This window comes from Pelodiscus sinensis, chromosome 5 (genome assembly GCF_052426305.1).
Source record: "Pelodiscus sinensis isolate ZL-2025 chromosome 5, ASM5242630v1, whole genome shotgun sequence".
Lineage (NCBI taxonomy): Eukaryota > Metazoa > Chordata > Testudines > Trionychidae > Pelodiscus > Pelodiscus sinensis.
In genome coordinates, this window is record NC_143056.1 from 71,908,509 (window position 1) to 71,925,238 (window position 16,730).

At 43.5% G+C, this 16,730-nt stretch overlaps 1 protein-coding gene across 1 annotated transcript in view; it reads right to left on the reverse strand.

Annotated features, from left to right (window-relative positions):
* ZFYVE26 (zinc finger FYVE-type containing 26) overlaps window positions 1-13,454 on the reverse strand; it is a 71,817-nt gene extending 58,363 nt beyond the window's left edge. The window contains 9 exon segments of the mRNA XM_006113399.5: window positions 2,839-2,999; window positions 3,290-3,378; window positions 4,703-4,867; window positions 7,057-7,187; window positions 7,426-7,978; window positions 9,640-9,729; window positions 10,751-10,829; window positions 11,650-11,861; window positions 13,276-13,454. Of these exon segments, the coding sequence (XP_006113461.4) occupies window positions 2,839-2,999; window positions 3,290-3,378; window positions 4,703-4,867; window positions 7,057-7,187; window positions 7,426-7,978; window positions 9,640-9,729; window positions 10,751-10,829; window positions 11,650-11,861; window positions 13,276-13,305 (1,510 nt within the window). The 5' untranslated portion in view covers window positions 13,306-13,454.
* Window positions 13,455-16,730: the final 3,276 nt, after the last annotated feature.

Genomic DNA, 16,730 nt, shown 5'->3' on the forward strand with positions numbered 1-16,730 from the left:
CAATCCATTGCAGTTCCATTGGTGGTAGCAACAGTGGAGCGTAGACAGTATTCAGGTGTTATTACCATCCTATCCTCTAAGGGCATGTCTACATGCCTACTACTAGCCTATGTCTGCTGATTTGGGCTCATGGGTCTCTGGCTATAGAACTGTTTAATTGTGGTATAGACAATCGAACTTGGGCCGGAGCCAGGCTTTAGGATCCCACAATGGGAGAGAGTCCCAGAACCTGGGCGTCAGCCTGAGCTTGAATGCCTACACCGCAATTTGACAACCCCCTCTTCGGAGAAGCCCCATAAGCCTGAGTCAGCAGACAAAGACCAGCAGTGGATATTTACCTGCAATGCTGCCATAACCTTCATCAATTCAGTACAGTTGGTCATTGCAATGATAAAAATACCAGTCTTCTGTCTGCACAGATACAGCCTCTCTTGCTAAAACAATTGTGGGAAATTTTCAGAAATGTGTATAGGCAGATACAACCACACAGACTAGAGAAAGATTTGACTAACAAAGTCTTTCCAGAAAAAGTCTTCGTCCAAACTATTTGAACATAGTTTACCATCTCACCACGTCTCCAAACACCACTATAACTAAAATACTTCATCTGGGTCCTTTCCACACTGGAAGCAAAAGTTCAACAGCTGTTAATAGAGTTAGCTATTTCAGCTAGTCTTTTTTTTTCCCCTTGAAGCTTCCCCTAACTGTACCTCTGTAGGTGGAAATGACGGTAGGAGTGATAGTTTAGAAAAGGCAGCTGCTAGTGTCATATAACCATACACCTGCCTGTGCATTTGACAGCACTTTATGTCTGCTTAGCTTCATTGTTTTGTTCATGGTCAATTACACTGTCTCATGCACTAAAAGAGGCATCACCTTGATGCTTCTGAGCTTTCTTCTGAGATCCAGAGTATGCTGTTCCTCCCAGCCTTGCAGGAGGGTGTTAACCAGTAATAGCAGCAGCAAAAATAAAATGGAGGCAGCAGCAGACAGGTGTGTGCATAGGAAGGAAGAGAAGTGGGTGGAAGCCTTTGTTTGACATGAGCTGTTATTTTGGGGCCCACTCATATTACCCTTCTAATTATCATAAAGGGAGTAGAAAACAAGTTTTTTTAGGGTTCCCCTTCACCCATTCTTTCAATCTCAGGATATGTTATCTAAAAGTTACTCTTCCAGGAAATGGAGTTGCCAAAAAAAAAAAAAAAATTCAGTGACAGCATCCCTTTTAAACGCAAGTCTTTTCATTTACCATTGAGCTAGAAAAAAAAGTGAAGGCTTGATTTTCATTAACTAGTTCTGTAAAAGAAAGTGATCTTAGAGAAGTGAAACCACGGGTAGAATTATCCTTCTGTGCAGTTGTATGGCTCAGACAGATCTAAATGGACTGAGTCTTCCTTCCCTCCCCCAGAGACGTCTTAGCAGCAGCCTTTCAAGTGGAATCTGGTATTATAAAAAAAGATTCTAATAAATATCTAATTGCAGAGACGAGTAATGCATAAAGTTAATGTAATGGCACAGCAGCAAAATAAGTCTAAAGCACAGGCCTTGAAAAAGATCTGAGTGGAATAATTACAACATAACTGAACCAAAAAAAAAAAAAAAAAAAAAGAGGGGAAAAAAACCCCAGAAGGCTGCTCCAAGTTGTGTTTCATACAAGTGCTATCCCATAATCAGCTAAAGCCCAAGCTTTACCTCTTATCTGTTTCAAACATCCATTTGAGACAGGCCCTGAGATAAAGATAAATCTTTGTTCTTTAAGGACACTAATTGATCCCCAACTCCCTGTCACAAGCATACACAAACGGTTAGGCTTTACAAATTTTATTAGTAAAAAAGGAAGCCATCATCTTGACAATTTGTGGTAGGAGAGCAAGAATTGGCTTCCTTTAGAACAGTGGTTCCCAAACTTTTTGGCATCACGCCTTTTTTTATTTTTGAGAAACCCTCTCACTCTCTCACACACACCCTCCCCAGCATAGACAAAGGAAAAACAAAAACCAAGACACCTTACAAGAATCTGTAGGTTTCCAGTTCCCAGTGCTTTTTGTGGAGTCAGAGCTACCACCCATCAAATAGAGCTCCTGCCAGGAAGCAACCATCGACCTAGACGCTACCTCCACGTAATAAAGATTCAAACACAACAGGATCGTCTGAAAAACTCTTGAAAACTCCTTTAACATGGATAACATAGTAATCTAAGGAACTTCTCAAGGACTAGAGTATTTTATTGAAAAATAGGCACTCTGCCAGATAGCACAGGGCCAAATGTTAAGTTTAAATTTAAAAGGTTTTTATAAAACCTAACATTAGAAAACCTTAGGATGTTTTGTGCAGTGATTTTTTTTAAATGAGCAAGGATTTTTATGAACATAATTTAATCTTCCCTTCCAAACTGAAACCAAGGAATCACGTGTATGAACACCACAGAGAAACTGACCAGTCTGGTGGGTCTCTCTCTCCAAGCTGAGAATATGTAGGGAAAGCAAATATGATTTTAAAATGAATGAACTTTTATTATGCTTACTCGGAAAAAGTCTTTAAAATATTTTTGAAGTACTCTGTACATATATGATAGCATGTTCCACCAAAGTTAAATTAATATCTTCAGAGAATACCTGAAATCAGGTTTCATAACTTTCTCATAGAAGAGAGCTCTCCTTTAAAAGGAAATTATTGAGAATCACTTTCCTACACCCTAGGAAGTTGGGTTTAAAGTTCTGATAAGTTTATTATTTGCAAAGTGCAAGTAGTTAGCACTGATGCTTTCAGACAGGAGTATTATCAGCATTACGTGACTCTTAAAGGTCTTCTTCTACAGCCACATTTGTACTAATTTACCCTGTGTCTGCTGGTCTCTGGATGGAACCGTCTGAAGAAGTTCAATGACCTCCTCTTCATTCAGGGCCAGAAGATTTGTGAGGTGATGAAGAGAATAGAGTGCAGAGTGGCAATCTAGACTGTACAAGTGTTGCAAAAGAATCTTCTTTGGGATAGTAATACTGCAAGAAAAAGCAAGTCTAATCAGAATGGTGAAAATGGATCCACCACCTGAACCATGACTACACCAAGGATTTTCCAGTTCTAACGCTGACTCAACTTCTGCATTAAAAAAAATAAATAAATAAAAATGTAGCTAATCATGGAGCTTCTGTAGTTTGTGGCATGTGATCACTAAGAGATATTGTATACCTGGCATTTGTATGTTAAACTTATGCACGTGTTGTTCTGGCTACATGGGAAGCCCTTGTCAAAACACATGGTTAATAAAAAGTGCTTCCAGCTGCTGTACCTGTTTTGCTGTATGCACCATTCAAGAACCTCCACTTGAGCCCACAGCCCATCGCAGAATTCTTTTAATACAGAATCATTGCATGGACCCTGTTAGAGAGAGTGAGCAAATTAGCATCAGCTAACACAAAGTGAAAAGATCACATTCACACCAGACCCCTCTATCCTACAAAGAAGATCACAAGACTATAATTTGGTTCAGATGTTTGATGGCTAAAGGAATCTTCTATTTAGATAGGCAGATTTCTGCACTTTTACTTTATTTACACATTAAAGCAATAAGATGGAGAATAGCCTCTTTAAAGTAAAATGCAGCTATCTAAACTTGACACAGCCATTTTTCCAGTCTGTAAGCTCACCCCTATAGCTTTTAATATTTTACCTGAAAAGAGAATTTAGTGCTTCTGAAGGGTACTACAGGATTTACATTGCCAAAGTCACTCCAATACACCCAAAAAAGGTAACTGCGCGGTTTAGAAGCGCAAGCTGCCTACAGACCCTGCTGCAATATGACTATGTTCAGCTATGGATGCTTGTCCACTACACAGAGACTGTGCTATCTTATAAAGGTTCATTAACCAGGCATCAGATGGTAACTTCCTTAAAACATTATTGACTTAGGACATAGTTCAAGCAATGATCTAGAAGTGAAATGATCAGTGTCCACTTATCAGTCGTCCAAAGCAACCATTCTCCAGAACTGTCTGGATTGGCACTACAGGCTTAGTGTTTAAAAACTCCGTATACCCCGAAAAGGAAGAAGATTCCAAAATGAAGTGGATCCTCTAGTTACAGCTCCTTATATTTATGTGCCTGGGGATTTTATTTTGGGCATTCAGGATGAAGTGGATGGCACCACTCATCTTGGATCAATAGTGCCTACAAGTTAGGTGGTACATGTGAAATGGACAAAGTGTCTCAATGCATTTCATAAGACATAAGTACCCACAATACAGAGTCAAAACTATTAGCACTATTTGGCACTGAGTTTCTGAGGTCAAAAACTAAATGGGTCCTGGAGAGTGGACACAGAAGACTCCAGTCAGGTCAAAAGTTGAGATACACTGAAGGAGATGTCGTGAAAGCAATCTTGCAATGCTGCTGCCTGCACGCTATTTGTTTTTTAAAACCCCTTTTTAAAAAGGGCTTAAAATTATAACCAGAGGTTTTGCTCTTACATCACACATTTGGAAAGACATTTAAAGTTCAGAATCTCAATGTATGCAGTTAGAACAAGTCTCATTTTAGAGACAGCAAAAAATTTACATTTAAAAAAAACACACACACACACACAAACCAAGCAGCCACTTCAGATTTGAAAATTCAATCTGTCAATTTACAATAACTGTAATCAAACTGAACCATCAGTCATAGCATTCTGCTATTTCAATCTGATCTCCACTTGCTTACTTGCCTGAGTTTTATGAAGAGTAGATAACAAGTTTTTTGCTGATTCTAAGCTATGACAGTGAGTCCACCCTAATAATACTAGAAGACGGCTCAGGGGGTTGAATTCTCGACTCAGTAAGTTGCTCAGGCCTGAAAAGTCTTCCCTTTTTAATAGTGTTAATGCAGTCACCTAGAAAAAAAAAGGAAGAAAGCTTTTATCATTCTAAATATATAGAATCCCATTGGGGTGATGGCAGGCTGTCACAATAGCAGTTTCAGAAAATGGTTTAACTTCCTCAAATCCAGATTTTACAGGCCACCACGTTTACCTTTAGTCAGGCTGCAAAGAAAAGGAGTCACCAAGTAAAAGCCAATAAATCACTCCCCCTTGGCTTATCTCTAATTCTGCACAAATAGGTTTTATGCATAAACTAGAAACTAATGCAGTTACCAATGCAATTTGAGCCAATAATAGATGAACCAAGATTTATCTTATCTGGAATCTCATGCTCTCAATGGGCACGTCTACACTGCAGCGCTATTTCAGCATCCCAAAATAGCTATTCTGCATCTTTTAAACAAGCCTATTATTTTGAAATAGCTTTCGAAATAACAAACTCGCTATTCTGACATCTCTGTAAACCTCGTTCCACATGGATTAAGGGATGTTTCAGAATAGTGCTCTATTTTGAAATTTGGCGCTATGTAGACTATAAATAAGCTATTTTGAAATACATTTGAGATAAGCTATGCAATTTGCACCCAATATGACTTTGTGTAGTTTTATCTCCTATAGCACCTTTTACTCAATGAAGGATGTTAAAAGGTGGGTGGGTAATTAATTAATTGTGTAGTCAGTAAGAGAAGGTGCTCCATCCCAGCTCATGCAGGTCCAGGAGCAACCCCCACTGCAACTCTACAGTTTAAATGTAGTAGAAGCTGGGTGCACAAGCATTTAAACTGCAAAGTCATAGCAGGGGTAGATCCCGGACCGGCATGAACCAGGATCGCTGCGCCACTACATTTTAAATGTAGTAAGAGCTGCCCAGCACTTACTACATTTAAAATGCAGAGCCACAGCAGGGGTAGCTCACCCGGCTCTTACTACATACAAAATACAGCACTGATGCGAGCCGAGACTGCTTGGTCCCAGCTCACACGGGTCCAGCAGCCCCTGTTTGCGGTGGCCCAGACTGGCTGCGGGCAGAGGTTGCTCCGGTGGCAGCAGCCCATCTGCGGCCAGCCCTGGACATCACAAACAGAAGCTGCTTGGTCAGCAGCTCTTATCTGCAGCTGCCAAGACTGGCTGCGGACAGGAGCTGCTGCCAGAGCAACTGATTTGTGGCAGCCAGCACTGGCTGCGGCCAGGGGCTGCCGCTGCCGGAGCAGCGTCTGCCCATGGCCAGCCCGGACCGCCACAGGCCGGGGCTGCTTCACGGCAGCAAGCCCCTGTCCCAGGGGTGGCCAGCTCCCCACTGGGACCCCTAATGGACAGAGGCTGCTGCTGGAGCAGCCTCTACCCACAGCAAGCCTCAGCCTGCCACGGGCAGTGGCTCCCCTACCGTGACTTGGGGAGGGGGAAGCGAGTAATCAGGTTGACACGACTACTCGCTTACATCCCTATACTCACCACTCTCAAAGCACTTAATAAATTTCCATTTAACACTACAACTCTTTGGTGAAGTATCACTGTCCTCATTTTACACAGGAAATACTTCTATCACACAGCTTAGGTGGCTGCCAAGGTTACTCCATGAATCTGTGAGAATCCCTGGCAGGGCTGGGAGCAGAACACAGGAGACTTACATCCTCTGTTCCAACCATCAGACCCCATTGATTTAAATCTTCTAGATACCTCCATACTGATATCTTAAATCTTAGAGATTAGGGATGTAAGAGCATAAACGTTTAAACGGGTAACCAATAAGCAGGAGCTTATCCTTTACCTAAACAGTTACACACGGACTCCCAGTCTGGCTTCCAGGGAGCTAGCTGCTGTCCTGTGCTGCTGCCTCTGCATCAGAGGCAGCAGCTGGCTCCCGGGGAGTAGGGTGGCAGGTGCACACCAGCTCCCGGGGAGCAGGGTGGCAGGTGCACTCCGGCTCCCGGGGAGTTGGCTGCCGCCCCATGTGTAGCCACTGAATTTTTCAGCAGTTACATGGTTAGCCAATTACATGCATTTTAACATCCCTAATAGAGATTAAACAGTTCCGATGGGTCAACAGATTATAAAAAACAATTACTGGTTAACTTCTTGGTACCAAAAATCAGGACTCCTGAAGACTTCCAGTCAAATGTAAAATGTTCTAATGCTGAAATCATGGTGGTAACTTGATCCACCAATATGTTTTCCCCTCTCTATCATCTTTATTTCCATACCAGAATCTGCTCCAGAAAGTGCTTGCTGCTGCTCAGGCAGTAGAAATAGGCAGTCTTCCAAGAATAAACCTGTTCAGGCTCTGAGAACAAAGCCAGCATTACCCGCTCTGTATCCAACTGCTCAGATGAACCTGAGATACACATAAATGTGATTATTTTCAAGCACCAAGAGCTACCTCCAAAGAAAGCAAGACTTGGGCAAGGTAGTCAGCAGTGCAACAGTTAGGGAATTGCCAAGGAAAATCTACATTCATATTCCATAACTACCAAAAATCTCTAAGTGGTCCAACTCCCACCCTTTTCCTCCCTCAACCAGTCCTGCCTGCAAAGTCTCAATGGTCCAACTTTTAATGAAAAAACAAAACATACCTTTTCCTGGCAACTTTGGCCCTAGCAGTTTCTCTCTTGTCCTCTCAGTGAAGACACTGCTGTACAGACTGACCAAGGCATGGCTCTGCTTTCTCAGGATGCAGCCCAGTAATCTCTCTTCCTTCAGCTGGCTTCCTTCTGCCCAGCAAGCATCCAACAGCTCCCTGCACAAGTGTCGGAGCTCGCTAGTCTGAGGCTCTACTTCAAAATGCAATACACTAAGGGCACTGTAAATTGCATCTACTGTCTGACTCTGATCCAGTTCTCCTGATGATTTTGGATTCCACTGAAGCCTCTGCAGAGATTTTAAGGAGTCACGGAGAAAGTCAACATAAATGTTTTGCACAGAGCAACTGTGCTGGAATGCAGAGCTGGGTGTGCCATGTTCCCACTGCAGGAATTCCAGAAGGGCTTGTGCCCGCCTGGGTGCCCACAACAAAAGTTTCCGGAGAGCAGAGGTAGTTTCCACACTGAATCTGTAAGCGCGTCCATCTCTTTTCTTCCTGTCCGATTCATGCTTGCTCTGGACACATTCAAATGCTTCAAACAGCTCCTGGGAGGAAAAAGGCAGATATGTTAGATAAAGCCAGTCTAGATAAAGCACTGGAGAATTATTATAGACAATAATGGTGTCTGGTCGTAAGGGACATACTTCTGCACTTCATACAAACTGATCTCCCAAGATATGACTCCTGTATCCATTGCAACTATGGTCAGTCTTGCTAGTAAAGATACTTTTACTTCAGTCTGGTCTGCCTTATTAGATCTTTCAGACTAGGATCATTAAACCTAATTGAAGAATGGATTTAGCGACATGAAGAGCACTATGAAAGTGCCATTCCTACTCCCCAATGCCTTTGAGATAAGTTTGTAATATTTAATTGTTCCTGTATATAAAAGGCTCTCACAAACCTTAACCTCTTTACACTCCCACTCTATACATAAAATCTCAACTGAGGTGGCAAGAGTAAAGACAAATAATTTCAGCTTGATTTCAAACGATCAGCCTGACAATATGATTTAATGAAAAAAGTACAACAGGCAAATAAGAGGATATGAAACCATGATGAAACCATACTGGCTGCAACCTATGTAGGACTAGGGGATTTAGCTCAACAATCACTGTGCAGCTGGCTGCAGTTTCCTGAACTGTACCCTTGAGCTCCCCCAATTCTGCCAGCAAATCTTTTTAAAACTGCAAATTTATTTTTTTTAATGAGATGAAGTAAAAAAGGCATTAAACACCTTAGCCTTCTTAAGGTCATCCATTAACAACTCTCCTTCCCTCACACAGCCAGACAAATGCACCAGCTCCATTGTCTGGAATAAAACCTCATTTTGAGTTTGAGTTGTAAGCTGCAGCAGAATGGTAGAGGGCAATAAAAGTTTTAAAAACAAGAGCTGTTCTGGCCATTATGGATTTCAAACCTATCGAAAATATTTTTCAGCAACTCATGCTAGCACACTAGCCTTTCCTCCCTGGAGGCCAAAATTCATATCTTACATTAAACTCAAGATGTGATGCTTTTAGTCTACAGTCAATTTCTGCAACTCAGAAAAGTACCATATGAATAATATTCTCTGGCCAGGGAAGCCTCAAGTCTGATGTAGCAGGAAATGACATGAGGATGAAGGTGCACAGTTGTATGACTAGGAATGTGAAGCAGCAGCAGGGGAGAAGGGTGGGAATAGGGCTACTGACTGTCAGCCCACAAAGGCTGGGAGCCATCAGCCCTGTGGGGCTGGAACAACCTCTGCCCACAGTGTGGGAGCCAATCCAGCCCAGCCATGGCAGGAGGGTAGGCCACTCCAACCCAGCAGGCTGAAACAGCCCCACTTTTATCCCCCATTCAATCAGTTAACCGGTCAAACTTCATGTTCAACTGGTTAACTTATTAAACAGGATTTTGCATCCCTATGTATGACTGCAACAGCAGGAGCAGCTGGAGGCCAGGAGTCAGGTTTGTTAGCAAGTTTGTAGGGAAGCTTGCTCAGCACCTGCCTATACTAATCCACCTCTAGCCAAAATCATCACCTTTATGTATGTAAATTCACTAACTGAAGTGAGTAAATCTGAATTGTCCTCACATTCAACTGCCTTTATTTTCTGCAGAGAAGATCAAAAGGTTGTTAATGTCTCAAACACCAGAGCAGACAACTCTTAGCATTAACTTTGATCTTAAGAATGATCAGTAAACCAGGCATTCAGCTCACCTTTAGGACTTCATCTGAGATATCCTTTTGCAGTTCTTCTAAGAGGAGTAAGAATTCAGTTTCTCTTTGGAGAACAGCTGGAATTATTTTCTGACATTATCAGGAAAAGAATAAAAAGATTAAAAAGGCTAGAGAAGATGTGGGTCACTATCTTAGGTTTACAGATAAAAAATATTTTATACTTTAGGGCCGACATATTCAGAGATATTTATTTTATTGGGGATTAAAAGTCCTGTCTCCCATCCTAAGATACCTACGGTCTGTTCCTATACAACAGATTCTATTCTCTATTTCCAATTACGTAGCTAGCAAATGTAATTTCCCTGCAACCCCTTTGGAATAGGGCCATCTTTCCTCAAACATCAAGAAAATTCATGAACCTCGGCAATGAGGTCAGAGGAAAGAAAAAAGTGAGGAAAGACACACATACTTATGACCAATACCTTCAGGGGGTAGCCTTAGTCTGTACAAACAAACTTAAAAAACAACAAATGGTCTGGTAGCACTTTATTGACTAACAAAACATATAGATGGTTTCATGAGCTTTCGTGGACACAGCCCACTTCTTCAGATGACCGGAGTTTTGAGTTTAGGATGTGCAGACCCAAAATAAATAGAGAAGGGCGAGTTGTTTTTTAAGTTTACTTATGACCAATGCTCCCCTTTTTGAGGCCTTGTTTCTGTCTCCCTGATGTAATATGCTAATTGCCTACCACTCTCCTCCCAATCGTTCTGCGTATGTAACTATACCGCCTTAAAGTATACCATTTATAAAGTATTGTGCAATCCTTGGTTTATTTCCTCTTTGGTGGGTGAAAGGGGCTATAGAAATGTAAGCTACTAATTCACGCTCTCTGTTTGTAGTAAAATTTCACACACAGTATGCACACTAAAAATGTAGCTCACATAGCTGCAAAAAAAAAAAAAAAAATCAAATAAACCCAAAAAGTTTACTTTCATTTTTTGCTAAGTTTAATGAAAAATTAAGGAATCAGTTGTAAGTATTAAAAATAGTAAGTCTCAAAATCTGTAGTTCCCTATTAACATTTATTATTTTTCTGTTTACAAGCATTATTTCCATTTGTAAATTATCTAGAACAAGCTTCTTTACCTGATCCCATGCCAGCCATTTCTTGAGCACAAGAAGCCAAAGCCATGCAAGTCTCTGAGGGCTATAGTTCTGTCCACACCTGCAAAAGTAATCGCATATACAGAAAATCTAAGCACCAGAACACCTTTACCTAATTACCTAATGTAGTAGGAAATTAATTGGGTTTTTTCCCCCCTCCAGACAAAAATGTTTCCCAGAATGCTGTCAATTTAGTCAATAATAAAAAATTATCACAAAAAAGTTATGCAGACTTAAGAAGAGATATTGGATTCTTTTTTTTAAAAATTGCACAACGTTGAAAACCAACCTTAACAGCCTCATGCATGTGCTTGAGTAATTGTGAGCAAAACCAACAAGTGAAACTTAAGGTTGTTTCACTATCCAAACTGAGAAATGTGAAAAGCAGACAAATTAAGTAGTGAGAAGTTATATTTTTAATCTCAAGTATTGTTAGTAACAAGCAAGCATTTTTATAAATAGGTTGATCATCTTCTAAACAAGAAGCACACAATGTCAGCAGTATTACAACTATAAAACAGATTCTGTCACCGTCTATAACTTACATTACTTCAGTGAAGTCTTTCAAAATTGACCTGTACTAAATTTCTGCATGATCTTGAGCTTATACATCATCTTATCCATTAAGTGTATGAACAAGGTTGAAAGCTGAATAAGACTGGGCCATACATCAGTGAAGCTCTGAGCAAGTTGGCACTCAAATGTTAACAGTAATAGGAGAAAACACTGACAAGAAAGCATATTCTGCTTCAAGGATTCTACAGGCACATTACAATGCAGAGTAAAGTATCAGCCTGTATTTCTGGGAATTGCATCACATAAACTCTATTTAACACATTTCAACTTCCACAAGTTTGACAAAAATGCCACACAGCTCTTACCTTAACTGAGATGGACAAGCTATTAGAGCCTGCAGGATAGCTGCAACTTTCTCAGAGCCATCTCCCTGCCACTGATATAACTGAGGAATACAGGCCTGTGCGAGCTCCCAGTCTCCCCGTTGCACACATTCACAAAAAAAAAAGAAAAGATGCTCTAGAGAGGCTGCTTCCTCATTACCAAATGGATGCATCATCCCACTGTGACTAAACTCCTGGAGACAAAAAAAAACAAAAACATCTAAAGTCACAGCAAAGCTTCCCTCAGCACATCTCGTAAAAGAATATCCAGCATAGGGATCCTGGAACATAACAGGTCTAGAATCAGAAGCTAATCTGTAGCTATTTCACGCAAAGCATTTTAAAGTTTGAAATCCATTCCCAGCCAGTGATATAATCAATACCACAATATTTATTCAAGTAGATGATTTAAGCATTATCACTGTGAAACATGCACTGAAAATTGCCTAGAACAGTGGTCCCCAACGTGGTGCCACTGGCGCTATGGCGCCCGCCGGGCCATTTCTGTGCGCCCGCCGAGTGATCGGGGCTGGCCCCGCCCACAGGCACGCAAGCATAGGGGCGGCGCCAGCCCTGGGCGTGCAGCATATGGGCAGCCCTGCCCCTGGGCATGCGGTGCATGGGCTGTGCCAGCCCCGGGCACGTGGCATATGCACGTCCCCGCCTCTGGGCACGCGGCACAGGAGCGGTGCCAGCCCCGGGCATGCAGCGCCTGGGCTGTTCTGGCCCTGGGCACACAGTGTATGGGCGTCCCCACCCCTGGGCGTGCGGCATAGGATTGGTGCCGGCCCCGGCCGCGTGGCATATGGGCAGCCCCACCCCTGGGCGTGCAGCACAGGAGAGGCGCCGGCCCCGGGAGTGCAGAGCATTGGTGGCGCTGGCACCGGGTATGAAGTGTATGGGTGGCCCTGCCCTTGGGCACGGGCGCAGCCCTGCCCCCACGTGTGTGCGCGGCCCCACGCCCGGCACGTAAGTGGCCCCACCCCCGGGCGCCCCGCAGCCCCAAAAGGTTGAGGACCACTGGCCTAGAAAACCAATGCTCTCAGGAAACATGAGGGTTAACAGAGAGCACTGGCCCCTCTCACTTCTGTATGGACAGTAAAGTGCAATATCTTGACAATCCAGAAGTCTGTAGCCAACAGTGCAGCTACAGCATGAGCAGTTCCATCTCAAGCTTTTTCCACAGTGGGAGCTTCTCATCCCTATATATTATCCTCATCCTACCAACTGTCTCAGTTAGGATCTAAATCACCTTAAAGGAGAAGAAAGTTTAGTCTCCAAGGTCTATTCATTTACAAGTGACAAGTAGCACAAGAAATGCCCGAACTGATCCAACTGGAATAATCTAGTCTAGAATACAGACTGAAGAGCTGGAATCATGTGCTTAGGGAAGTTGCAAACAAACAACAAAAAACACCCACCACCACCACCACCACCATACTAAAACCCAATAGGGCGCGTCGTGTTTGTGATACAGGCACATGCATTAGCACCCGGTCAGAGAGGCACCGAACACTTTCGCACAGCTGCCTTCCCCCAACCCACACGCTGTGAGCCCTCCCATCAGTGGATTTCCCCCATCTCGCTCCCCATCCTCCGCTGTCCTACCCCTGAAACACGGACCGTCACCCGGAGCATCAGCCTCCGCTCACATCCAGAGACCCCCCCGGTAAGCTCCTCTCCAGCCCGCTTTCCCTACGTGCCGCTGCCGCCCGCCTGGGATGAGCAGGGCCCGCGGCGCCCAGCAGACACCTGCAGCCCCGTCCCGCCCCCTCCGCCTCCAACAGGCTGGGCTGCTGTGCACGAGATACGCACCCCTTAGGGAAGCGCCAATGGCGGTGGATCGGCCCGGCTCCCCCTCCACACTCGGGGTTTATGGGACGGTCTGCACGGGTTGCATTCCCCAGACTGAGCAACCTGGCGCCGCGGACATCTTGAAAGACTAATCAGGTGACTTTCCCGACTGCCGGCACATTCAGAACGGCGAGAGCCCATTGGTCAAAGCGGATGAAGATGTAAATAAAGTGCCATCTTTCTAGAGGGGCTCGGAAGCCTCACGGGCGCCATTACTGAAGCGGGCAAGAAACCACGTGTCAGAGACACATTGCTAGCCCTGAGCCAGACACCCGCCCAACCAGGCTCGCCCGCAGGCACAGCGTTAACCCCGCCCCACAGGCCCCTCCCCCTCACCCAGAGCCGGTTCTGCCCCTGCGACCCGAAGCTAACAGACCCGAGCCCCGCCCGTTGCGTGGGCCGGAGAGGCGGGAAGTGCTGACTGTCCGGCTCGTCGAGAGCCTGGTCCGGGGAAACTGCCGCCCTCGAGCGGGCGCGCGCTCTCGCCCTGCCGTCTCCGAGTGACCCGCTCCCCCTGTGGGCTGCCTAAGACCCCACCCCTCAGGACGGGGCTGTGCCCGCAGCTTGCCCTGGAGCTAGGCCGCTAGCCCCGCCCTGGTAGCTGTTTACCCCCTTTGCACGGCTGCGAATTACCCGGCAGGGTGCAGTGGAGCATGAGCAGGATTTTTCCTTCGCTTAACCGCACCCAACTGCCCTTTCTCTGGCTTCGGTTTCGTCTCCGATCTTCAGCCACTCGCTCAGGACACAGATGCCTCCCCAGCCATAACTAACCAAACAAGCTGGGGCTTTTCAGAAGGCTTCTTATCATCTGTTTCATTAATGGCTTTTAAAAATTGGAAATCCTAAATCCTGCTAAGGAAAATAGCCGCATAAACGCTGGCAAGTCAAGCACAAAAGTATATTAGACAAGTCAAAAAGCAATTAGACAAAGACTCAAAAATGAGGACTCAAAAATGCGTCAGACACCTGAAACTTCCCATATAATCGGAGGGGGTCAGTGGACAATCAAGGAGCTGAAGAAGAGCTCAGGAATATAAAAGTCTCAGAGTAGTAGCCATGTTTGTAACTTTAAAAACTATGAGTAGTCTTGTTGCACTTTAGAGACAAACTATATAAAATCATCAGCTTTCAGGGGCAAAACCCACTTCCTCAGATGAGCAGAGTGGGAGGCCCTCACAATTTATAGCAAAAAAAGAAGGGAGGGATTGGGGGGAATACCTGTCAATTGTAGTGCTGGTGCTGCTGAGGCAAATTGAGTGGGCTAGAAGTGTCCTAAACTTAGTTTTTGATGCACTTGTCATTGAATGTAAGGAAAACATGGACTGGAACTGGATGGCCCATTATTTGTTCAAGAACAAAAAAATTGCAGATGATGATCAAGGTGCCACAGGACTACTTGTTTTTCAAGGAAAATAAGGCCATTGTGGAAAAGCTAAATTCTTTTCATTGCTCTTCATTTGCAGAGGATGTAAGGGAGAGTCCCTCTCCTAAACCATTCTTTTTAGGTGGCAAATCTGAGGAGCTGGCACATATAGAGGTGTCAATGGGGAGGAAGTTTTAGAACAAATTGATAAACAGGTACAAGTAGAGCCACGCAAATCTGTGGATATCTGTATCCCATGAATGTGGAGATTCACTACTCATTTTTACGGATGCAAATGCAGATACAAATTTTGTGTCTTGAACCCTGCACATTTGTTGTTAACCACTTTACATCTATGGATATCAGAGGATGTGGATTTGGATATCTGCAGCTCGTTTTTGCAGATGTAGATGTGGATACCAATTTTGTATATGTGAAAGGCTCTAGTTACAAGTCAGAGGACCAGATGGTACTCATCCAAGAGTTTTGAAGGAACTCAAATACAAAATTGTGGAACTATTAACTATGGTATGTAGGCTATTGCTTAGATCAGCTTCTTAAAAGAGAAAAAAGGTAGGAATAAATAGTCAGTTTTTAAAGTGGAGCGAGGTAAATAGTGGTGTCCCCCAGGGGTCCATATTGGGGCCAGTGCTGCTCACAGCATTCATAAATGATCTGAAAATGATGATACACAATTAAGATTGTTGAATCCAAAGCAAACTCTGAAATGTTACCAAAACTTGGTGATTGGGCAACAAAATGGCAAAGGAAATTCAGTATTGATAAATGCAAAATAATGCACATGGAAAAATGTAATCCTAAATATATATACACAAAATTATGGGGTGTAAATTATCTGTTACTAGAAAGAAAACTTAGAGCCATTGTAGAAAGTTCTCTGAAAACATTCACTGAAGGAACAGCAGCAATCAGTAAAGCTAAAAGAATGTTAAGAACCATTAGGAAATTGATAGATAATAATACAGAAAGGATCGTAATGCTACTACAGGTTGACCCTCTCTAGTCTGGCACCCTTGGGACCTAACCAGTGCCAAACCAGAGAATTTGCTGAATCATGGGAGGTCAATATTATCTAGCAGCATTACCAACACTTCCACGGCTTACTGGGCTCTTTGAAGACGTTTTGGGGTTAATTAGAACTAAATAACAGCACAGAACACTGAGAGCCAGGACTGGTGACTGAAAACAAATTTTATTGGACCACAGGCAACTTGGCCACACCCATGATAAGTGGACATCTGGCTAACTAAAACCATGCCAGACCATGGATGTTGCTGCACCAGAGAGCACCAGATTAGAGAGGTTCAACCTGTATGTCAATCCCATGGTATGTCTACACTTTGAAGACTAAATGCAGTTTTAGTCACACCATCTCAATAAGATAGATTTGGAAAAAGTACAGAGAAGGGCAACAAAAATAACTATGCCATCTTTGAGGGTGTTTTTGTGATATGGATGCTTGAGCAAAGATGACCTGGATTGATACCAACAATACCTTTACCTTAGGCTACTAGCAACCATTAGCTAATGATTTTTAGTTACTAACAGTTTAGAGTGAGTTCTGCCTGACTAGACGCTTGTGTCTGCATGGAACCCCACTGAAGTCAGTGGGGTCCACACAAGTGCCAGGGTTCAACTGCCTGGAATTAATTGCATTATCATGGATGCCCTAAACTATTTCTAGATCTGATTACTAGTTCTCTGCTGGATTCTATATCTTTGAGCCATCATATCTCTCACTGTTTCTCTATCTCATTTTGCCTCTGTGTGATGGAAGATGAAGAGTAAGCGCTAATGACTCAGCTATTTGAGCGGGTGGGGTCTA